At 49.6% G+C, this 23,871-nt stretch overlaps 1 protein-coding gene across 2 annotated transcripts; it reads left to right on the forward strand.

Moving 5' to 3' along the window:
* The first annotated feature begins 5,255 nt into the window (after positions 1-5,255).
* On the forward strand, positions 5,256-21,940 carry shisa7b (shisa family member 7). Of its 2 annotated transcripts, XM_061059652.1 has the most exons (8): positions 5,256-5,769; positions 7,957-8,196; positions 8,286-8,402; positions 8,930-9,066; positions 11,282-11,350; positions 14,601-14,837; positions 19,878-20,271; positions 21,257-21,940. In XM_061059652.1, the coding sequence occupies exons 1-8, from the start codon at positions 5,345-5,347 to the stop codon at positions 21,678-21,680; spliced, it is 2,043 nt and encodes a 680-aa protein (XP_060915635.1). In that variant the 5' UTR covers positions 5,256-5,344; the 3' UTR covers positions 21,681-21,940. The 2 variants fall into 2 exon arrangements, with proteins under 2 accessions (XP_060915635.1, XP_060915636.1); XM_061059653.1 differs by lacking the exon at positions 11,282-11,350.
* Positions 21,941-23,871: the final 1,931 nt, after the last annotated feature.

Below are 23,871 nucleotides of genomic sequence, written 5' to 3' on the forward strand. Positions count from 1 at the left end.
CACAGAGATGTTTGGCCGGCCCTCGCTCTCCCCCTCACATCCTGTTTGAACAGGAGATGGCTTCAGATTGTTGGAAAAGACAAACACATTTTAGTTTCTGCTGCAACTCCAAATATTTTCCACAAATTCTTCATTTGCAAAGAATGCATTTTGTTCCTGTGTGGTACGAAGCATTCGATGGAGAGTCTTTAATTTGTTATTCTCTGTCACCAGGAGAGCAACGTCTGTGCACAAATGTGTTAAATCTTCATTGGATTAATGCACTTCCTGCCTGGAGAGTCAGTGGAGGTTCAGCTGTTTGTCAGCGGGGGTTTCTTAATTACGACATGCGAGGAAGCGGGTCGGAAAAAGCCCCCCGAGGGTTTGAGATACGCTGATGTGAAGCCCGGCTGTCAGAGCAGCAGAGAGGACCGGGCTATTAAGGTTACTGTGATTCAGGAAATATCCTCAACCCTGAACATCCTGTTCTCATAGCCCCCCCCCCCCCCCCCCCCCCCCCCCCCCCCCCCCCCCTCCTCTGACTCCTCACTCCTGCTTGATGATCGTTCTCTACCTCGTAGGGTTTGATTTATCTTTCATGTCACATGTCGGCCTCTGATGTCTTGTTGCATGTTTTTGTCTCTGGTGCTTCTGTTTGTATAAATGTCTCTAACACACACACACACACACACACACACTCTGCCTCATTCTCTCGACTGTTTTCATCAGCTGTATGTTAATGAAGCATAAATAACATAAATAACATAAATAGCATAAATAACATAAATAACATAAATAACATAAATAGCATAAATAACATAAATAACATAAATAACATAAATAGCATAAATAACATAAATAGCATAAATAACATAAATAGCATAAATAGCATAAATAGCATAAATAACATAAATAGCATAAATAGCATAAATAACATAAATAGCATAAATAGCATAAATAGCATAAATAACATAAATAGCATAAATAACATAAATAGCATAAATAGCATAAATAACATAAATAGCATAAATAGCATAAATAACATAAATAGCATAAATAACAAATAGCATAAATAGCATAAATAACATAAATAGCATAAATAGCATAAATAACATAAATAGCATAAATAACATAAATAGCATAAATAACATAAATAGCATAAATAGCATAAATAACATAAATAACATAAATAGCATAAATAGCATAAATAACATAAATAGCATAAATAACATAAATAGCATAAATAACATAAATAACATAAATAACATAAATAGCATAAATAACATAAATAACATAAATAACATAAATAGCATAAATAACATAAATAACATAAATAACATAAATAACATCCCTCCGCTTCTGAAATGTTTCACGCCATATTCTAGTTTCACATCAGGTGACAAGTTCAGAGTTCAAACTCAGGCTCTTCTGTACCTCCACCCTCTGTACCTCCACCCTCTATACCTCCACCCTCTATACCTCCATCCTCTGTACCTCCATCCTCTGTACCTCCATCCTCTATACCTCCATCCTCTATACCTCCACCCTCTGTACCTCCACCCTCTGTACCTCCATCCTCTATACCTCCATCCTCTGTACCTCCATCCTCTGTACCTCCATCCTCTATACCTCCATCCTCTATACCTCCACCCTCTGTACCTCCATCCTCTGTACCTCCATCCTCTGTACCTCCACCCTCTGTACCTCCATCCTCTGTACCTCCATCCTCTATACCTCCATCCTCTGTACCTCCATCCTCTGTACCTCCATCCTCTATACCTCCATCCTCTATACCTCCATCCTCTATACCTCCATCCTCTGTACCTCCACCCTCTGTACCTCCATCCTCTATACCTCCACCCTCTGTACCTCCATCCTCTGTACCTCCATCCTCTGTACCTCCACCCTCTGCACCTCCACCCTCTGCACCTCAGTGCCCTGTCCCTCCTTCCTGAGTGGAGTGGGTGAAGGTGGATGTCCAGTGGTTGTGTGATGTCCTGTGTGTAACTTAGAGGAAACGGCTTTCCTTTTGTCAGCAGCTGCTCGGCCTGCTGGGTCAGACACAAAGCGTCCGAGAGGCGCGTCTGTTCACGTTCATGTGGATCCACAAAGTCAGGGAGGGGATCCACATCGCCGAGCCTCACACCTCCTCGAGGAATTAAAAAACATCAGTACGGTCAAACGTCTCAAACGTTCCTTCAGTCTAAGTGTTTAGAACGCCACGTTCATATTGAGGTTAGGAGAGTTTTTAGCCCGACAGCGGCGTGATGCTCTCATTCGCTGTCGCTGTGGGCCTCATTCTGAAAACAGAACACACACACACACACACACACACACACACACACACACACACACACACACACACACACATCTGTGGTCTCCCTGTTCTCCGTCCTTCTGTCAGATGAGTCCATATGGCAGCTGTCATGTCGCCTGCTCTCTTTTTATCAGAGTCAGATCACGGCTGCTCTCGTCTCCGCTGTCAGCTGATGTTTTATATTTACAGTTTGACTCTGAATCAGTGTGTGTGTGTGTGTGTGTGTGTGTGTGTGTGTGTGTGTGTTTATACTATACATCCCTCAGTAAAGCACAGTTTCAGGTCTAATTAAGCACTCGGGAAGCCGTGCATGAGCGGCTTCAGGTAAACAGTAAATCATATAAAAATACCTCCTGAGCGGCGAGCTCAATCACAACGATTTCAGACTTCCTGTTCATCTTTTCTTTTGTGCTCAATGCTTCAAATCATCAGAACAATAACCTGGAGACGTCAGATATCTGGACGTCGGGCTTAGACGTTTCTCCTGCTGCAAATTTGAGGTTCAAACGTGCCGACAGGGGAGCAACTCATTGGCTGAAACAAACCGACATAAACAAACCTTCTAGTTGGTTCGAGCTGCGTCCCAAAATTCTACTTCCTGTTTTCACCTCCATTAACAGACACACCATGGCGTCCTATTGGTCTGCGGGTTTTGCTGATTTAATAACAAACGTTTGTGTTCTCCTCTTGCAGCGTGGAAACGACGTCTGAACCAGCGGACGCCACCCCCGCCGCCAGAGAAAAACGAGAAGAAGCCGAGAGAAGGTGGACGGGTTCCTCCACCACATGGAGCTCCTCGGGGGGATTTCCTCCGCTGCTCTCAAAGCTCCTCGCTGAACTTATTCCTCCCGTCTTTTTACAATGTTTTTTTAAACTTCCTCGCCATCATTTGGGATCGAGGTCACGATCGCCGGGCGCCAAACTGACTGAAAAAAAAGAAGCAAAAAAAAATCATCAGGAGAAGAGTTTATTCCTCCAACCATGACGACCCCCCGCATGTCATTAAAATCCGACTCGGCGTTCTGAAGAGGTCTTTTTAGAAAACACAAGAACCGTTAAACACCGAGTCCATCGCTGCCGTCTTCTTCTTCTTCTTCTTCTTCTTCTTCTTCTTCTTCTTCTCCTTCTTCTTCTTCTTCTTCTTCTTCTTCTTCTTCTTCTCCTTCTTCTCCTTCTTCTTCTTCTTCTTCTCCTTCTTCTTCTTCTCCTTCTTCTTCTTCTCCTTCTTCTCCTTCTCCTTCTTCTTCTTCTTCTTCTTCTTCTTCTTCTTCTTCTTCTTCTTCGCAAAGCTGCTCTAGAAGCTGAGAGAGCGTTTTCTCCCGGGGGACGACGATCAGTGCATTAAAGGTTCAAAGTGCTTTATAAACCTCCGGCTTGTTGCTAAGCAGTGACAACTTCACTGACAGCCGCTGCTGCCGCCGCCGCCGCCGCCGCTGCTTCCACTGTTCCTGCTGCTGCTGCTATCTCACAGGACGTCTCAGTCTGCGCTGTCGACACTTTGCCTATCTTCTTCTTCTTCCAGTCGTTTCTCGTCCTCTTCTGTTTCTTCCACACGTGGCTCCCCGTGACGCCACGCTGAACGCCGCCCCTCCCCCTTTATCTCATCCCAGTGACCTCTTTAGCATTCTTCCTTTACTCAAAACATGCAATTTAAAACCTTTCACTGTTCGACCGTTTGAAAAGAACGAAGCCATACCGAACACCAGTCATACCGTTTACGTCTCCGTGCGGCGAGCGAGTGACGGCGTGCTGTGAAGGCGAGCGCCCCGCGGGTCGTCCTGTTTTCCCCTCGGTGTTGACGGATGAATCCGGACATTTTCATGTCTGTTCTGTGGGCAGAAACTCGCTGCCCCGCTAGAACCGGGCCCAAGCCCTCCTTTGTTCTCTTCTGTTGGGCCAAGCTGAACTCCGAGCAGAGACACTCGCACAAGGGAATCGAACGCACACGATCAGCCTTTTAAAAAAAAACACACAAAAAAACACGTTTCCGGTAACGCCGTTCTCTCGCTGTCGATCACTTTGTGAATGCCTTGCTCGTTTTTCTTACCGATTTGATGCTGCTGAACGTGTTGCCATAGCAACGTCCGAGTCCCGCGACTTCTGAGTTTTTGCAAAAAACAAAAGTTCAAGCATACCGACCTTTACCGACTCGTCCTCTAAACTGTGCGAAAGAAAGACGGAGCGTGCTGATTGGTTGGCGTGCGAGCGTGGCGTCGATGGAAACGCAGATTTCCTTCTCAGCTTGTGACCAAATTCAGACCGACTTCCTCTCGGCTCGTTTCGCTGAACACAGATGAGCTCACTGACGCCGCCGGTGCCGTTTACAGACGTGACCACGCGCTCCGAGGCCGACGGCTTTGATTTTTACCTTTCAAAATAAAATCTAAAGTTTGTGTGTTATATTTCACTACAGAAGTGCCAAACGTTTAAGAAACATTCGACGTCAGCTCATCTGAAGTTTACACGCAGCACTCGATGTTTACAGATTTTTCCATCGCCGTTTTTCACACGTGAATCGTAACGTTCGTGCCATAAACGACCCCGTGGAACTCTTTTATTAAGGCTTTTATTTTGGAGGGGTCATTATATAACGAGTTTACAGCTTTCTCACGTTCATGTTTACAGAAAATGTCAAATTTAAAAAACTGCCTCGCGTCAAGATTTTAGATTCATGGCCAACGGACTGTAAAGCGCAGACGCACCAAGTTTAAGTCTCGGACGCCGCCGCCATGAAGACCACCTGATTCTATATATTTATAAGCGTTTGACTTTTAATGACGTTGATTATCTGAGAACTTTTCCAGGCGGTTTGCACGGCGCCTGAAACACTCTGACGGACCTCAGTGTTTACAGAAGCTGCTCAACGTGAGGGAAATGTTTACGATGAAACGCCAAACTCCTTCATCGGACTGAACGCCAGGAGACACCCGTCGCGCCCGTGCAGGATTATTCCCTTTTCGTACTTTTTTTATAATCCAGAAGCGGCCATCTTGGACGCTGATTGTTGACCGCGCTTCACGAGCTGCTCCTGAACTTTGTGATCAAACGATGAAACCTGCAGCTTCAAGAGGGATGTTTCGCCTCGCCCTCGCCCTCCTTCTTTTCCCATCATGCCTCGCTGTTTCCACTGTTACCATCTCCACGGTGCGGCGTGCTGCCGTGGATGGCAACGCCAGGACTCTGAGCGGCGGCGGTGGTAGCTCGCCCGCAGCCGGTAAAAAGAGCACCGCCTTGTTCCTCCTAACCGGCTACAAACCTCCTCTGCCGCCGCTGCCCGCCGGGCCCAAGGTGGCGCCGAAAGCAGCCGAGGTGGAGGACGGAGACGATCGGCCGGTCGTGGCTGAACTCCCTCCTAAGCCCCTCCCCCAGACCATGTTGCCAAGGAACATGACGGCCGACGCCCTGAAGCCCCCGCTCGGAGCGGCCCAGGTGGCGCCCCCTCCCAGACAGCTGGTGGATGTGGACGTTTGCAGGTAAGAAGAAAACACTTCCTGTTGTGGTTGGCGTGTTGTTGTAGTTTACAAGTGGCCATGGGTGGAGGTGTCCAACATTTCAGGTGGCGTGCAATGTGTGATGGTGGCGGCAAGAGCAAATTGTTGACCGAACATAAAGTAATGTTCCTGGGCCGGTGGTCTTTGAAAACGGGGCCGCCGGTAAATCTGACCCCTGCTGTTATGTGGACGCACGGTGTGAAGGACGCCGCCGACTTTTTAGATGAACAGTCAGGTATTAAAAGTGCGTCCTATAGAGCGCCACAGGAATGAGTCCTAAAACCAGGAAGTAAGTTAGCATTTGAGCGCCATGGGGTCTAACGTCTAAACGTCAACGTGGATTTTGAATGTGTTTGTGGTTAGACTCCTGAAATAAGGTCTGTGGTTAACACAAGCTGAAGAGATGTTGGTGTTTTGTTAGACCACATAAACTACGTTAGGTAATACCTCCACTTGTGAAGTTTGAAGTTTTTACTCGTCTTTAAAAAGGCGGTTGCTAACAAGCGGCTAAATGTGACTACAGCGGTCGTCGGGGACATTAAACGTCATCACGCCGGACACAGAGGGCGGGAACTCTCTCACTAGTCGGAGATGTCTCCTGTAGGTTTAATCTTTAGGTTAAGGTGAATATTATGTTAGTAAACTATTTATTAAGCTACGTGGATTAGTTTATCGGAGATCGTCTGAAGCTGAACGCTAGTGACGTCACAATCATCCGACCGTGGTGTAGTTAGCTTGTAGCATAATGTTAGCTTTTTACTTCTGTCGGCTGCATTAACGCTTCAAACATCATAAAAATGGCGTTCATCTGTGAAGATTATCCTGCTGAACAAAACGCCTACGCTTCAGAAACGTGTGTTTAACACAGAGATTATTTTCTGAAATGATCCAAAATCCAATGAAAACATCCCAGAGGAGGATTCTGGTTAGACCCCGTGGAGATGATACTTCAGGGTCTACAAAAATACATCATATGGTTTGTTCTCTATAGACGGACGGTGATTCTGAATGTTTGGACTCTAAAAGCAAATTAGCAAATCAAGCAGGTTGATAAAAAATAATCAGAGTGTGTGTCGTATTAAAGCGATCTTTGCAGGCGTTGGATTTCCTCCTCGCCTCCTTCACGGCGCAATTTTTTTATCTCCATCTGTGAAATGCGTTGATCACAGTGGACACCATAAAGGCGAGGCGCATCATGATTTCTTTCTCCTCCTTCAGCTCTGATCTCCATCTCACTGGAGATTACATGTTGCCCTGAGAGGCGTCTTGCTGTTGCTAGGAAACATGTGATCAGCTCTGAACTGGTTGTGAGCCGGCGAGCTGCAGCAGCGTGCAGGCGGCGAGAAGGTGCCCGACCAGTACAGCCGTGATAAGATTCAAAGAGTTTGACCTCAGGCTGATATCTATAACTAGTCACATTTCCCGACATATCGGCGATTCTTAACCTTAAATATTAAGGAGGACGTCAGCTGTGATCTGATGGCGACTAACAGCTGATTAAATCTGTTTTTACAGCCCGGTGTCTCTCCAGATGTTCATCCAGTCTGTAGTTTCTTATTAAGGGGGAAGTTTAGAACATTTCCTCCAGAGCAGATCCCTCAAAAAAACTCTCAAATAAAATATATTAAAGGAGCAGTATGTAACTCTGACCCCCTAGTGTTTAAAATGTGTACTGCAGTCTGAATTCTAAACATCATAGAGCGCTGTCTCTCCCCCCCCCCCCTCCTCTCTAGAGTCCATGCTCACTCAGGTCACCATGTGGTGGACTCTGAAGCTTCAGTGTTTATCCAGCTCTGCATGGGTCTGTAAACCTTTCTGTGTTCTAACCTCTCTCCATTTTTCAAAAGCATCTCCAATATTGATCCTAGTTTGAGCACGTTTCTGCTCGTGGAGCTTATTAGAAACATGCAGAGGCTTTTTAGGTCGGGTACAATCACTTCTATCTGAACCACTTCTCTTGACCGCTTCCATCACTGCAACACCTGTTGACCTGATAACTGCTCTCATATCTGACAAACAGAGGGGCGTCCAAAACGGCCGTGTGGGGGGGGGTCACCTTAAACCCCGCCTACCTTCTCTGGTCCAAACTGAGGTCCTGTGACAAATGGCCGCCCCACTAAACACTTGACTGTTGATGTGTTTCTTTGCCGTGACCTTTGCCCTCCTCAGGGGTTACTATGACGTCATGGGTCACTTTGACACGACCTTCAACTGCTCCAAAGGCAGCTACATCTACTGCTGCGGCACCTGCCACTACCGCTTCTGCTGCGAGCACCAGAGGAGCCGGCTGGACCAGGAGGCGTGCAACAACTACATCTCCCCCGTCTGGGCCGACCCGCTGGTCCCCCCCACCGTGCCCGTGACCAAGCCCGACCCGGACCTGGAGATGCTGCAGCAGCAGAACAGCAGGTCAGAGTCTGGTGTTAACATTTATTATAAACAAAATGGCCGACTACATTAGATAAATGTGTAATTCATCGTCTGCTCCCTGAGAACAGCACGGCCTACGTGATCGGAGGAGTCATCTCCTTCACGCTCGTCGTGGCCGTTGGCGTCCGCATCGCCTTCAGCAAGGTGGCTCGCCGACCCCGAAACAGAGACGTCAACATGCCCAGGTGAGAGCACGTTAACACGTCAGTCAAACAGCAGGGGGCGCTGTCAGGGTCTGAAGACTCCGCCTCCACTTCATCGATGACATCAGTCTGAGGTAGAGCGGAGGTCGCGTCCACACGTAGGCGGGTGTTTTTTTAAAGTCTGTCCTGTCGCTCTTTTTCTTCTTCAGAGTAAAGCGACATGTTTTTGTTTTTGTGATGTCACAACATGATGCAGAAACTCCGTCTAACATTTTTATCTTTCTCGCTCCTCTCCTTCCCTTCCCTCCTGCGTCCTCCCTCCTCCTTCCTGCTTCCTGCGTCCTCCCTCCTCACTCCTGCTCTCCCCCATGTCTCCTCCTTCCTCTCCTCCCTCCTCTCTCTTCTCCTTCCTTCCTCTCCTCCCTCCTCCCTCCTCTCTCTTCTCCTTCCTTCCTCTCCTCCCTCCTCTCTCTTCTCCTTCCTTCCTCTCCTCCCTCCTCCCTCCTCTATCTTCTCCTTCCTTCCTCTCCTCCCTCCTACTCCCCCGATGTCTCCTCCTCCCCCCCCAGATCATTGGTGGACATCTTGCGTCACCAGTCGAGCCCGGTGCAGCAGGGAGAGAGGAACAACATGACCAGCACCACCTCAGACGGACGACCATCCAAGAACCTGTACACGCCCATCCTGCAGAGCAAAGACAACCGCAGTAAGTGACCACGCCCCCCGACAGACACGCCTTTAAGTACAACGCCGTCCTGCAGAGCAAAGACAACCGCAGTAAGTGACCACGCCCCCGACAGACACGACGCCGCCACGTCGAGGTGCGGCACGTTTACGGTTAGAGGGATCGAGAGCTTCAGTCTCTTTCTGTGAAGATTCTTCAAGCTCACACGTTTTATTCTTCTTTTGAAATACCCGTCATGCCGAGGTCAGAGGTCACGACCTCGCTGTCGCTAACGATGCTAACGATGGTCCAGGTTTCTGATTGGACGAAATCCGCGCTGTGACTTTACAGACGGACACGAGAGAACGCCACCAATCATGACGAGCGACCTGATGAATGAAACAGCGTTTGTCTCAGACTGAGCGGGATTATCGGACGATTTGAGGTCCAATTCCTTCCTGACGCTCGCCGTGTGAGTCGTATAAAGAACGCTGTCCGGAGGTCATGAGGCATCCTGGACGTTTCCTTCATTGGTTGGCGTTCACTCTGAGTTACTACACGGGGTTAATCGACGAGTCCTGAATCAGTAGGACCGCTGGATCGAGCTTCTATCATGCAGTCTGACCTCGCCGCCGTCTCTCCTGGAGGTGGTCGTAGTGTTGACGATGGCCGTGGTCACGGTTATATTATTAGAGCGAACGTGTCTCTGGTTGCAGAAAACAGAAACTGTGAGCGGAGGTTATCCGCTGGTCGATGTTTGTTTGTTTTGTTAAATCTGTAAAAACACACACACCTCTCTCTCTCTCTCTTCACTGTCCTGTCCCTCGATCGCCCCTCTCTCTCTCTCTCTCTCTTCACTGTCCTGTCCCTCGATCGCCCCTCTCTCTCTCTCTCTCTATCTTCACTGTCCTGTCCCTCGATCGCCCCTCTCTCTCTCTCTCTCTCTTCACTGTCCTGTCCCTCGATCGCCCCTCTCTCTCTCTCTCTCTTCACTGTCCTGTCCCTCGATCGCCCCTCTCTCTCTCTCTTCACTGTCCTGTCCCTCGATCGCCCCTCTCTCTCTCTCTTTTAACTGTCCTGTCCCTCGATCGCCCCTCTCTCTCTCTCTCTCTCTCTTCACTGTCCTGTCCCTCGATCGCCCCTCTCTCTCTCTCTTTTCACTGTCCTGTCCCTCGATCGTCCCTCTCTCTGTCTCCACTGCAGAGTCAGTCTCTCCAGGATTTCAAAATAAAACTCAACACGAGGGGAAATGTGTTCCTTTAGTAGAAACACAGATTTATAAACAGTCAGACTCTTATCTCTGTTTTCTGGCTCAGAATGAAATTTAAAAAGAAACACACAAAACTTTTTACGCATAAAACTTTATTAAACATGGACAGGACGAGTCGACGAATCATCTGACTTTAATCCACTTCTAATGAAGCGATTTGATTTGAGATGAAATGAGTTTAAATTAAAACATCTCCTCGAGGGACTCTCTCTCTCTCTCTCTGTTTCTCTATCTCGCCCGCCTTTCACACTTTCCTGTCTCTCTCCCCTCTCTCTCTCTCTCTCTCTCTCTCTCTCTGTCCCCCCCTCTCTCTCTCTCCCCCTCTCTCTCCCCCCTCTCTCTCTCTCCCCCTCTCTCCCCTTCCCTCTCTCTCTCCCCTCTCTCTCCCCCCTCTCTCCCCTTCCCTCTCTCTCTCTCTCCCCCTCTCTCTCCCCCCTCTCTCCCCTTCCCTCTCTCTCTCTCTCCCCCTCTCTCTCCCCCCTCTCTCCCCTTCCCTCTCTCTCTCTCTCCCCTCTCTCTCTCTCCCCCTCTCTCCCCTTCCCTCTCTCTCTCCCCTCTCTCTCTCTCCCCCTCTCTCCCCTTCCCTCTCTCTCTCCCCTCTCTCTCCCCCCTCTCTCCCCTTCCCTCTCTCTCTCTCTCCCCCTCTCTCTCCCCCCTCTCTCCCCTTCCCTCTCTCTCTCTCTCCCCCTCTCTCTCCCCCCTCTCTCCCCTTCCCTCTCTCTCTCCCCTCTCTCTCCCCCCTCTCTCCCCTTCCCTCTCTCTCTCTCTCCCCCTCTCTCTCCCCCCTCTCTCCCCTTCCCTCTCTCTCTCTCTCCCCCTCTCTCTCTCTCTCTGTCCCCCCCCCCTCTCTCTCTCTCCCCCCTCTCTCCCCCCCTCTCTCTCTTCCCCCCCTCTCTTTCCTGACACATATGCTTACTCGACACGGCGCTCTGTGTCTCAGGAGTGGTTTTTTTTGTCCATCAGTTTGTCGGCTCTCTCTCTTTGCAGCGGGGAACTTGCACCACCATTTTAACCAGCAGGTCTCAGCGTCCAGCCCCAAACACTCTGCCACCATCGGTAAGCCTGAGGGGGGTCGGCAGCTCAGGATCTAACGGCCTTACTGCGGCCTCACTGTGTGTCTGTGTCCGTGTGACGGCGTCCTGCCCTCTCACAGCAGCTGTGTCATCATGTTTCTGTGTTTATGTTCTGAGATGTTCCAATACAGCCACAGAGCGCCCCATAGTGTAGACACGCCTCCTCCGCCGCCACCGCCACTGATGGAAAACGAGTCCTCCGGGAAAAGACGCTGACAGAAACTTTAAACTCAGCTGATCAAACTTCAGAAGAAAAACAAACATGGAGGATGAAGCACTCAAATAATAAAACTAAAAACAAGGTAGTAAAGGTTTCCTCCTGAGCAGCTCGTTTATCTTCTCACAGCTGCTAAAAGGTAGAAACAAATCATTTAGCTAACTGTTGGTTAGCACGCCACACCACGGAGATGAAGCTAATCAATATCACCACAACATAAATGAATGAACATATCACATGGTTAAATATTATATTTATTGAGTTTTAGAGTATTTTAGCTGATTGCACATAGACTTACCTCGGGGACAGCATGGTGCAGCAACGATGCACAGGTTGCACCACTCAAGTCTGCAGGGGCCCAAGTAGTGTTGTACTGAAGTACTCGAGATCGGTCTTGGTCTCGAGACTTTTTGAAGATCTCGTCTCAGAATCAAAAGCTTTTTTACTCGGTCTTGTCTGAGTCTCAGACTGGACGGACTCTGGATTTGAAATGAAGACCGGTCTAGACCTCCACTGATCGTCTGTTTCTCCTCGTCTTCACTAAGATTAGAATGAAAACGTCTCTTTCTAAAACAACAAATAACTTCAAGTCATTTATAGTTTGATTTTTATCCTCCAGTTACGGATGCAACCTTCCCGCTGTTATGGTCTAAGTGAGGGACACGCCCCCTAAACACAAGATGAAGACGTCTCAGAGATATTTATGTTCTCAGTCTCTGAGCACTCTGGTCTCTCGGGTACATCCTGGTCTCGGTTAGCTTCCTCATCTGTTTTTGATATTTATGATCTCTGACGCTTTGACGCCTTACCACCGCTCGCTCTGAAACAGACGTTAGACGTTTCTGATGTTTGTATTGGAACTCCTCTTGAAAATGACACGCTGCAGTAAGAGTGTGAGCAGGAAGTCGTCTGGCCTGCTCTCTGCTTAATGCAAGCCTGTCTGCCCCCCCACCCCCCCACTGACACCTCAAGCCTGCTCCCAGATGTTCCTCCTCCTCCTCCTCTCTGTGAAGCAGCGATGCAATGTGCTTACAGTCGACACTAAATCCTTCCAGAGGTCTCGGCTTCAGCCCACCTGAGTCTGTTTTTACAAAAAAAGAGCCGAAAACCATGAAAACTTAAAAAAAGCAGCGCTGTCACGTGAGTTTCCTGCACCAAACATCGTGTCTGCGCCGTGAGAGATGATGCTCTGCGTCTAACATGGCCGCCACAGAAAACCAGGATCAGGTTGCCGTGGAAATGTGATGAAGATGAAGTGGAGTGAACTTATTCCGAGCCCTTCCTCCCACGTGCGTCCCTTGGGAAGTGAATTATACAAGAAGGAAAGAAAAAGAGCAGATTAAAGTTTGGTGTGAATAATGTGAAGCAGGAAGTAGAAAACATTTCATTTAACTTTTTTAATCTCATGTTATTTTGTCCCTTCAGGCTCTCCGTAGATAGTGGTCCTCAGTGTCTCCCTGTAGTCTCAGTGATGTAAAAGAAGAACACTGCTGCATCTTTGAGTGTCTCATTTCACTTTAACAAACTCTCAGACAGTAATATCCACCTGATGACATCACACATTGACCTTATGACATCACACATTGACCTTATGACATCACACATTGACCTGATGACATCACACATTGACCTGATGACATCACACATTGACCTTATGACATCACACATTGACCTTATGACATCACACATTGACCTTATGACATCACACATTGACCTGATGACATCACACTCTCTCGCTCACTCTCTCTCTCTGTCTCTCTCTCGCTCACTTTCTCTGTCTCGCTCTCTCGCTCACTCTCTCCCTCTCTCACTCTCCCTCTCTCGCTCACTCTCTCTCTTTCACTCTCTCGCTCACTCTCTCTATCGCTGTCACTCTCTCGCTCACTCGCTCTCTCTTTCTCTCACTCTCTCGCTCACTCTCTCTCTCACTCTCTTGCTCACACTCTCTCTCACTCTCTCTCCTCTCTCTCTCACTGTCTCGCTCACTCTCTCTCTCACTCTCTCTCCTCTCTCACTCTCTCGCTCACTCTCTGTCTCTCTCTCTCTCTCACTCTCTTGCTGTCTCACTCACTCTCTCTCACTCACTGTCTCGCTCACTCTCTCTCTCTCTCGCTCACTGTCTCGCTCACTCTCTCTCTATCTCTCTCTCACTGTCTCGCTCACTCTCTCTCTCGCTCACTCTCACTCTCGCTCTCTCCTCTATCGCTCTCCTCTCTCACTCTCTCTCTCTCTCTCGCTCATTCTCTCTCCTCTCTCGCTCACTCTCCCTCTCTCTCTGAATCTGTGCGATGCAGAAATGTTGGACACTTTGATCTTCTTGGAGCTAGCTTATCTGTTCCCCCTCACAGTGTGTGTGTGTTCCCATGGTGACGCTTAACAGAGACATTATTGGACGTGAACGGTCAACGAGCAGATATGTACGGCAGTTATCTTTAACAAGATCGGCGCCCGCCACCGCCCCGAATGAACTCCACATCGATGGCGTCCATATTCTCAAACGCAGGAAACAAAACGCTCTATTTTCCCGCCATCACCTGAACATTTATCGCTGCTTTAACCTCCTCCTCCTCGAGCCTGCGCCACTCGTTTCCCCCGCACACCCTCTCACTTCTCCCCCCCCCTCTTGTGTTCGGGGTCACATGAACGCTGTCTGTCTGTTGGCCGCTTTGGAAACTATGAATGTGCTCGCTAACCTGTATGATGTAACCGATATGAGTCCACCCCGCCCCCCTGCCCCTCCCCCACACCGCTGATGTTACATAAGGAGAATCATGTGTATCGATCGATGTGCTGCTTCTGCACTTTGCATAAATGTGACTGTGTGTGTTTGAAGCTCTCAGTGTATCTCTATGTTTTTACGTGTGTGTGTGTGTGTGTTGGATGAACAGTGCACCGTTGTATTAATAGATGGTCACCATGGCGATAGGAGACACTCTCTGTTTTGTATACTGATTATTAACCAGCTTCTTTCTTCTTCCATGTTCTCCTCTCATTCCTTCCCGCTCTCTTTCCCCAGAACGCGGCCCCCGCATGAACAACACCCCCCAGCTCTCTTCGGGGCCCACCCTCATTTCCAGCAGCGTCAAAGGTCCCGGCGGCGGTGGCGGCGGCAGCATCTTCGGAGGGGGGATGAGACACAGCAACAGCCACTCCTCCTTCTCCCACTCCTTCCACAACCTGGCGCAGCTGCCGCCGTCCTACGAGCTCGCCATGAAACCCGAGATCAGCCGCTACAGCTCCCTGAAGAAGCTGGGTGAGTTTAGAGGGGGAGAGAAAGTTCAAACGCAGGGGAGGGGGGAGAGAACAAGGGAAGCAAAGAGGGAGACGAGGAGGGGGAGACGGTGGGACTAATTGATTTTTTTAAGACCGCTGAGGGGTTTCATGTGACTTCCCTCTCCTACAGAAAACGTCCCATGAACTTTGTTTTGTCCCCACGCTCAACACGTTTTAGAAAGTCGCCACTATCATTGTGGATTTCTGACAGACTCAACAGGTCCAGGTAAAGAATAGTGCTGAAAATTCTCAATATAGTGTTCACCTACATTGGCGTTCTTTTGTGGGTAATTTTTTCTTAAAACGATGTGGTGCCCCGTGTGAAGCTCTGTAGAGCCCAGCTCTGACTGGTCTCCTTAAAGGAAGAATGTGTCAGTTTACATGCAATGTGAAGCTACGAGCTAACTAAAGAGCGCTAACATTAGCATGCTAACACAACAATGTGAAGCTACGAGCTAACTAAAGAGCGCTAACATTAGCATGCTAACACAACAATTCAGGACATAGGTGATTGCAGCTCAAGACAAGGACAATTTTTGTCCACAGCTTGACTCCTTGAGGGGAGGGGGGTTGGAGGTGTGTCTCTGGAGGAGAGCGGAGGCTTCAGTATGGAGGAGGTGTGGCCTAACTGCAGTTTGTTTTGGTTTCATGCTGGTGCTCAAGGGCGACACCTACTGGATCAAAAAAGTAGCACACTTCAACAAGAGGTGTCGAGACAAAGACCGAGTTAGAGTTCTACATCATGTCCTCGTGCTGCATCAGACGCCGTTTATGTTTATGTTTACATTAACCCTCGCCGTGACGCCGGATTATGGAGATTATTTTAAGGTTAGCATGAAAACAGAGATCAGGCAGGCTGTCGTGATTCTGTTAGAGAGGTCGACATCGTGCCCAGAGGTCGGCCTCACACTCTCCCTGCGCTGATCAATAACACATACCACGCCCACGCCACCGGATCTGTGGCGCTGCACACGTCTCTGCCAACTGAAGTATGAGCCAGTTCCTCCCACCAGACTCTCTCTCCAGGTATTTCTCTCCTTCTGCGGCCCCGGTGCGTTCCTCTCTCTCACAGCCGGCGCTCTCCGGCGAACCTCCGCCGCAGCAGCAGGAGATTTCTGTGACTCAGCCGCCGGAGCAGGAGAACGAGCCGAACGTGTGAACGCTTTCTGCGAAACACTCGAGACGACAAAGTAAACAAAAGAGAGACAGAAAGAGGGGGAATGATCGGGAGGCGAGGAGGACGCGAGGCCCTGTGTCCACCTGGCGTCACCTCGCTTTGACTTTGTTATGCGTCCGCTCCGAGCGCTTAAGTTGAAAATCTTTCAACTTTTCAGAAAGGCGCTGTTGACGTTGTTGAGCTCCCAGGAAAAGAGAGAGAGAGAGAGAGGGAGAGAGAGAGAGGGAGAGAGAGAGAGAGAGGGAGGGGGGAGAGAGAGAAAGACAGAGAGAGAGAGATATAGGGTGAGAGAGAGAGGGATGGAGAGAGAGGGCGAGAGAGGGAGAGAGAGAGAGAGGGATGGAGAGAGAGAGAGAGGGATGGAGAGAGAGAGAGGGAGAGAGAGAGAGACAGAGAGAGAGGGAGAGAGAGAGAGGGAGAGAGACAGAGAGAGAGGGAGAGGGAGAGAGAGAGAGAGGTGATATCGGGATCTGGTCGATGAAGATGAACTTTGTCTTAAACAGAAATCAAACTCTCTCTCTCTCGTTCCTCGCTCGTCCTAAAAGTGAATCTGGAGCTGAGAGCCAGAACGCCATGAAGGCCTCTGAGGGTTAGGGTGTTTGTGTCTTTAATGTTCAAGAAAGATGTAACCTGTGACCAAAAAATCATAAGAAATGAAGAAGATGTAAAACGACAGAACAAAGGAAAACGTAAACAAAGAACCGTATCTGGAAAATGTAGTCGCTGAATTCATCGAGAAAAAGGAACAAATGAAAGACGAGTCAGACGATGTGTTGAGAGAGCGAGAGGAAGTGCAGAGAAAAATGAGGTGATTAAAGACAAGAGAGGACGAGTGGAAGAAAAGGGTCTGGAGAGACAGAGAGAGAGAGGATGTGGAGAGATGTGGCGTTGGGGGGGAGGGGCGTTGGCTGCTGGTCTGCAGGGGCCGGGCTTCCTGCGACGGGGAGAAAGAAAAAAAAAAGCGATTGAGAGGCAGCGGCTGGCTCCCTCTCTCTCTCTCTCTGTCTGTCTTTACCTCGCTCGCCCTGCGTTTGCTGAAGACTGCAGGGGGAGGGGAGTCGCCTCTGCAGGCCGAGTGATGGATGGTTACACTGTGTGTGTGTGTGTGTGTGTGTGTGTGTGTGTGTGTGTGTGTGTGTGTGTGTGTGTGTGTGTGTGTGTGTGTGTTTAAGTGGAAGCAGTAATGAGGTGAAAAGTCCAGATGAGGCTCCTTTTATTATTTTGGATTGAATCAAAAACAAAGAAGCACTTTGACGCTGAAACGGCGTCCGCTTATCCTGACACGTTAGCTCGTCCGAGGTCGGCCCTCGTCTTCATCCTCCCTTCATCTTCTCATTCACAAAAAAATAATTTCCGTCTCGTTCATCGCACCGTGTTTGTAGATCTTAAACTGACCTCATCGTGGTCGTCTGTTTGTTATCACTAACACCTTAAAGATAAAGAGAGAGAGAGGGGAATGACAGACTCGAACCTGGACCGCCCGCTTCAAGAACAACAGCCTCTGTATCTGTGTGTGAGGCAACATTACCACATAGCCACAGGCACCGTTTGGTAACCAGGGCAAATGGGGGAGGAGCTCCCAGGAGACATCGTGAACATAGGGCGAGATAATTTAAACAAAGGTTTTTCTCCGTCCAGCTGATCAGTTAAATGCTTTCTCACCGGAGAGGGGGGGGGGGACATGGGGGGGGGGAGAGAGCGCCATTTCAAGTCGCCGTATTTACGCCGCCGTATTTACGCCGCCGTATTTACGCCCCTGTGACCCCCCTCTGACCCGCCTTCAGGGGTAGTGACGAGGAGAGAGCGAGCGAGGAGAGAGACAAAGAAAACCTTGACAGTAAGAAGAAGGAGAGGAGAGGAGAGGAGGAAAGGAGAAGAGGAGAGGAGGAGGGGAGAGGAGAAGGGAGGAGAGGAGAGGAGGAAAGGAGATGAGAAGAGGAGAGGAGGAGAGATGAGGAGAGGAAAGGAGAGGAGAGGAGAGAGGAGGAGAGGAGGGAGGAGGAGAGGAGAGGAGGAAAGGAGAAGAGGAGGGGAGAGGAGAAGGGAGGAGAGGAGGGGAGGGGAGAGGAGAAGGGAGGAGAGGAGAGGAGGAAAGGAGAGGAGGAGAGGAGGGGAGAGGAGAAGGGAGGAGAGGAGAGGAGAGGAGGGGAGGGGAGAGGAGAAGGGAGGATAGGAGAGGAGGAAAAGAGGAGAGGAGGGGAGAGGAGAGGGGAGTAGAGGAGAGGAGAGGAGGAAAGGAGACGAGGAGAGGAGGAGGTGAGAGGAGAAGGGAGGAGAGGAGAGGAGGAAAGGAGATGAGAAGAGGAGAGGAGGAGAGATGAGGAGAGGAGAGGAGGAAAGGAGAGGAGAGGAGGAGGGAGGAGAGGAGGGGAGGAGAGGAGGAGGGAGGGGAGGAGAGGAAGAGGAGATGAGGAGAGGATAGAGGAGAGGAGGAGATGAGGAGAGGAGGAGAGGAGAGGAGATGAGGAGAGGATAGAGGAGATGAGGAGAGGAGAGATGAGGAGATGAGGAGAGGAGAGAGGAGGAGATGAGGAGAGGAGAGGAGATGAGGAGGATAGAGGAGATGAGGAGAGGAGAGATGAGGAGAGGAGAGAGGAGGAGATGAGGAGAGGAGATGAGGAGAGGATAGAGGAGATGAGGAGAGGAGAGATGAGGAGAGGAGAGATGAGGAGATGAGGAGAGGAGAGAGGAGGAGATGAGGAGATGAGGAGAGGAGAGAGGAGGAGATGAGGAGAGGATAGAGGAGGAGAGGAGAGATGAGGAGATGAGGAGAGGAGAGAGGAGGAGATGAGGAGAGGATAGAGGAGATGAGGAGAGGAGAGATGAGGAGAGGAGAGATGAGGAGATGAGGAGAGGAGAGAGGAGGAGATGAGGAGAGGATAGAGGAGATGAGGAGAGGAGAGAGGAGGAGATGAGGAGAGGATAGAGGAGATGAGGAGAGGAGAGAGGAGGAGATGAGGAGAGGAGGGGGGAGGACGAGGCAGAGAGGAGGCTGGTTTAAAGGTCAGGTTTAAATTGGCTCTCGGGGAGTCTCTTCCATGGAAATGCTTTGAAGATTAAAGTGTTGTCGGGCTGCAGAGAGTCTTCCACTATTAATAAACCTCTCGACTGTTCGATACTCGCTCCTCTTCCTCTTCTTCTCTTTGAGTCTCTATTTCTTTATTTTCAAGGTAACACATCTCAATCATCCCTCGTCTTCTCCCCGCTCGGCCTCGGCCTCCCTTTCACCTTTATTCCCTCGGTGCCTGATGATGTCATAAAGGGAGAGTATCTTCTTCCCCGCCTCTCCTCGTTTGCATCACTTTCCTTTTTGACTCCTCGTCCGTCATTTCTCTTTGGTTTTGATTTCTCTTCTTCTAGTTTCTTTACTCTTTAAATTCAGTCGTGACCTTTAAAGCATCGAGAAGCTTCACTGTGGACGGTCCGTTCAGCTTTCTGTCGTATCACGTGATCGTTGTCGGCAGAACGTGACCACGACGAGATACTCGGACAATTCTGGACCCGATTCCCCCCTTCTGACAAAAATATGCAGCGTCCAGATTCTTTTAGGGTTCTAAAGATGATCTGGTCTGATCCTCCTGTGGTCTAACGGTTTGGGGGGGAAGGGGGGGTTCAACAACCAATCAAAACGAGGACTGATGACCCGTTAATGTTTTCTGTTCTTTGCAGACAAACATACAAAAAAATTAAGTCCTTCATCTCTGACGTCTTCATCTCTGACGTCTTCATCTCTGACGTCTTCATCTCTGACGTCTTCATCTCTGACGTCTTCATCTCTGACGTCTTCATCTCTGACGTCTTCATCTCTGACGTCTTCATCTCTGTGTCGTTTTGTTTCACCAGAGAAAGAACTGGACGAGTACTCGAGCTACTACAACTCCAAACGCCGCTCCAACAACGCGGCGCCCTACTTCTACTCCTCGCAGAACCACCTGCCCTGGGCGGGGGAGTACACGCTGGGCTCGTCCCGGGGCACGCTGCCCCTCAACGGCTCCGGCTCCAGCTCGCGGCCTCGCACACACATCCCGTCCACCCCCAACCCGTACCCGCTGCCCGGCCAGTCGCACTACACCAGCTCTAGCTTCGACAGGCCGCCGCGCCGCGTGCGCTCCCAGGACCAGCTGCTCGGGTACGTGGAGGGCAACTCGCTGTCCCGCCTGTCCAAGAACCAGCAGCACCAGTACTACAAAGCCATGATGAGCAACAGCAGGGGCAACAACGGGCAGACGCTCCGCAGGTGAGACGAGAGGAGGGGTGATGAGAGAGGAGATAAAAGAGGAGACGAGGAAACTCTTCTCCTCTCCTCCATTATTAACTTCACTCTCTTTGATTCTCTTTTAAGTGTCTGACGAGGTCAACGCTCTCTGCTACATCAAATCAGTCCGTTTTCAAACCTCTAATCTGCTCTGACTTTAGGCACCGTTAAGACGAGAAATCTCACAATATGTAACGCACCTCAACAGAGGGGTTGAGATTCAATATGTTAAAATATAGACGAATACTTGATCTGATCAACCTGATGAAGGTACACGCTTTTAAAAATCACCAAATCCAGATTATTTATAAAATCTTCTCCATGTTCCTCTAACTCTAACATGTGTCTCTAGTCCGTCTACAAACCCCCCAATGATGAGAAAAGTCCATCCTCTCTGTCTTCTCCCTGCTCCACTTTTCAGAAAATGTGTGCTCAAACAGGCCGTTTGTAGATTTTCCCTTCATGACATCACAAAGGGCAGTAGCCCCTCCCCCAGGTGGGTGACACTCCCACAGCTAGGTGTTTGTTCTGCCCTCTGAGTCTGCCTTCTCACCGTAAACAATAGGACATGGAGCCAGAAAGACAGAGTACACCCAAGCCCTTCCAGAGAGGGGGCGTGGTCAGACACAGCTCATTTTCATATTTAAAGCTACAGACACAGAAACAGTCTGTTCTGAGCAGGGCTGAAATAGAGGGGTTTATAGACATGATCAAATACAGGATCAGAGTGGATTTAGAACAAGAAACTTCACAGACATGTTGAAGAGGAGCTCTGAGACTTATTTACACTGAAGAGGAGGAGGAGGAGGATATGTGACCTTTAAAGGGGACATCTACATACTTTGTCCACAGAGGGCCAAAATCCACTCAAACAGAAAGATCCTCCCAGCTGCTTCAACTGGATAATTCATGTTTGAGAACCCTTAATATGATGAGAATCATTTGATGAACTTGTTTCTGCCTCCAGGTCTCATGAGCGCCTCCTGGTGTCCCCCGACCGTCTGGAGGACCAGCTGATGGCGATGGGTCTGATCATCGGAGGCGACCGGGGCGGCATGGTGCCCACCATGGGCCGCCTCAGCCACCACCAGAAGGCCCAGTCCCAGCAGAACATCTGCGTCACGCCGTCCATGGACCGCCACCACATGGTCAAGATGAACTCCCACCCGACGCCGAGCCACGACCGCAGCTCCGCCGCCATGCAGGGGATGGGCATGCACGGTGGCTGGGACCCGCACGGGGGCGGGCCGGGCGGAGGCCACCCCAACGCCCGGCGGATGGCTTTCGCCAACAAGAGGCAGAACACCATCGAACAGCTGCACTTCATCCCCGGGGGAGGAGGGGGGGTGCACGGGCTGCGGACTGGGAGTAAGAACGAGGTGACAGTGTGAGGAGGGAGGAAACGAGAGAGGAAGAGCGAGAGTAGAGGGGCCGAAGAGGCGTTCAAGATGATGGGCGGGAAAGAGATGAGGGAGCTCAAACAACCCCCCCCCCCCCTCCCCTCGCTCTCATGGTTCAACCCGACGTGAACCTGACGGCGAGCACAGCCAGTTGAATTCTCCTCGCCACTTTGTGTATTGAACTGAATATCCAGCCATTCTTTGAAAAAGGGAAGACAGAAATGTCCACTTCAAAAAGAGCAAAAAAATATCATAGAGTGCAGTTCCAAGGCTGCCGGTCGTTCGCTGTGACTTTTATTGAAGGAGACCCCGCTCGAGTCGGAGGCGTCGAGTCATCCTTGAGTTTTATTGCGCCGTCCTCGAGCGCTCTGTCTTTGAATCCGCCGTGAGGATGTAGGAGAGCGAACGAGGCCGAGGCAGACGGGTTTTGCTTGTCTTTGTATTTATAAGAAGTATTTAAAAACCAAACAAGTTGCTTTTGTATGACATGAACCCGATGATCTGAACAGACTGAGACTTTGTGTATACTTGGTTTAAGACGTATTTATCCTGAAGCCACGCTGTCATTTTAAAGGTGGGAAACTCGACCTGCCCCGTTGTGATTGGACGACAATGAAAGTCAAACATTGTCTGCAAAATGCAACCTCACTAGATCGCCTTCACAGCTTCTTAGACTCTTTAAAAGGGAACAATTTGGGAGGGGGGGGGGGGGGGGGTGCTGCGAGAAAGGCCCAGTCACACCAGCAGTTAACGAGCTAAATGAAATCCAGCCCAAAGAAATCTGGTTTCAGAACTTAAAATTTTGGTTCCTAACCTGGGGTCCCGGCTCTCCTAAGGGGGGGGGGGGATGTTTAGACTGGAGAACTTTGAGGAGTGCGTCGGCCTTTTCTGTTGCTATTTAATCTTTCAAATTTACAATTTAAATTGTTGTTTGTTTTTGACATTAATCTATCGCTCTGTATTTCCATGAGGGTCCTGTAGGGGGCGCTCAGGTTGGGAACCTCGGCTTTAAAGTAGGGGTGCACCGACGCATCAGTTCAACATCGGTATCGGGCCGATATCAGCCCACTGTGCCGAATCACCTTACGACTGATTCAGAGGTTTTTTATTGGGCAGATGATGAAGTCACCTGTTGGACAAACATGAGAGAAAGTGATGCATTGTGGGAGTAATTTGAAATTCTGTTACCATGACGACCCTTCCAGCTTCCAGCAGCAGTTATTCTGTGTGTGGTTATTAAGGCGCAGGTTGAATCAGGCCACGCCTCCTCCTCCTCCTGGAGTGACCGGGTCTTGAACGTGTGATTTTAAAGCCTTTGTACAGTGAAACTCTAGTGAAACATTGTGATGTGACCCTTTGCGTAACGATTAGTAAAAGAAGAAGAAGAAGAATCAGACGGCTTCCTGAAGAAGAACCTGCTGCAGACTCTGTCGGGGGTCGAACGTTTCGGGCCCCCCGTTTTAACTTGTCATTGCGGGTTTTTGTAAACGATCGAGGGGTTTGGACTGACCCTCCTGTGCTTCTTCTTCGACGCCACATGTTAGCTGCTCACCTCATATTAAGGGAAGGGGGGCGGGGTTAAGAGGGGGGAGGGGCAAAGGACACTTCACACCAAGGGCTATACCGACTTATCTTTGTGTGTCTGTACAGTCTCTGCTTCTCATCTCACCTCTGAGGGAACACGTCGCTGACTTTGAGTTTTTTTCCTTCTTGTGTCGACGGAGAAAATATAAAAAACTCTGCAAAGCAAAATGTATAAACACTAAACCACGCTTCTTCGTTTTGTGGAAAAGCAACAATCTCTAAATTCACACGTCTGCCGTTTGGTCCGATGTCAGACTCGAGGTCTAACAGACCGTTAGCATTCCGCTGCTATGCTAACGATCAGGTGAAATCTGAAGTATTATTTAATAAAAACAACAAACTAAAGATGATGTGAAGCTAGTCCGCTCACACTCCAGCTGCGTCCTGATTCAGGGTCGGCGCCATTCAGACACGGCCAAGGAGAACTTCCAAGCTAACTTTAACGTTAGCTTACAACCCTCGCCACCGTGAGTTTGACGTCGGAGATAAACGGCAGTGATGCGATCACGGTGGGAGTCGTTGCGGGCGGAAAGGTGGTCATGATGATGTCATATTTTGTACTTTTTTATTTAGTTTTTCTGGCTTTGAGACCTTCTAG

This window comes from Labrus mixtus, chromosome 16, assembly GCF_963584025.1.
Source record: "Labrus mixtus chromosome 16, fLabMix1.1, whole genome shotgun sequence".
Taxonomy (NCBI): domain Eukaryota; kingdom Metazoa; phylum Chordata; class Actinopteri; order Labriformes; family Labridae; genus Labrus; species Labrus mixtus.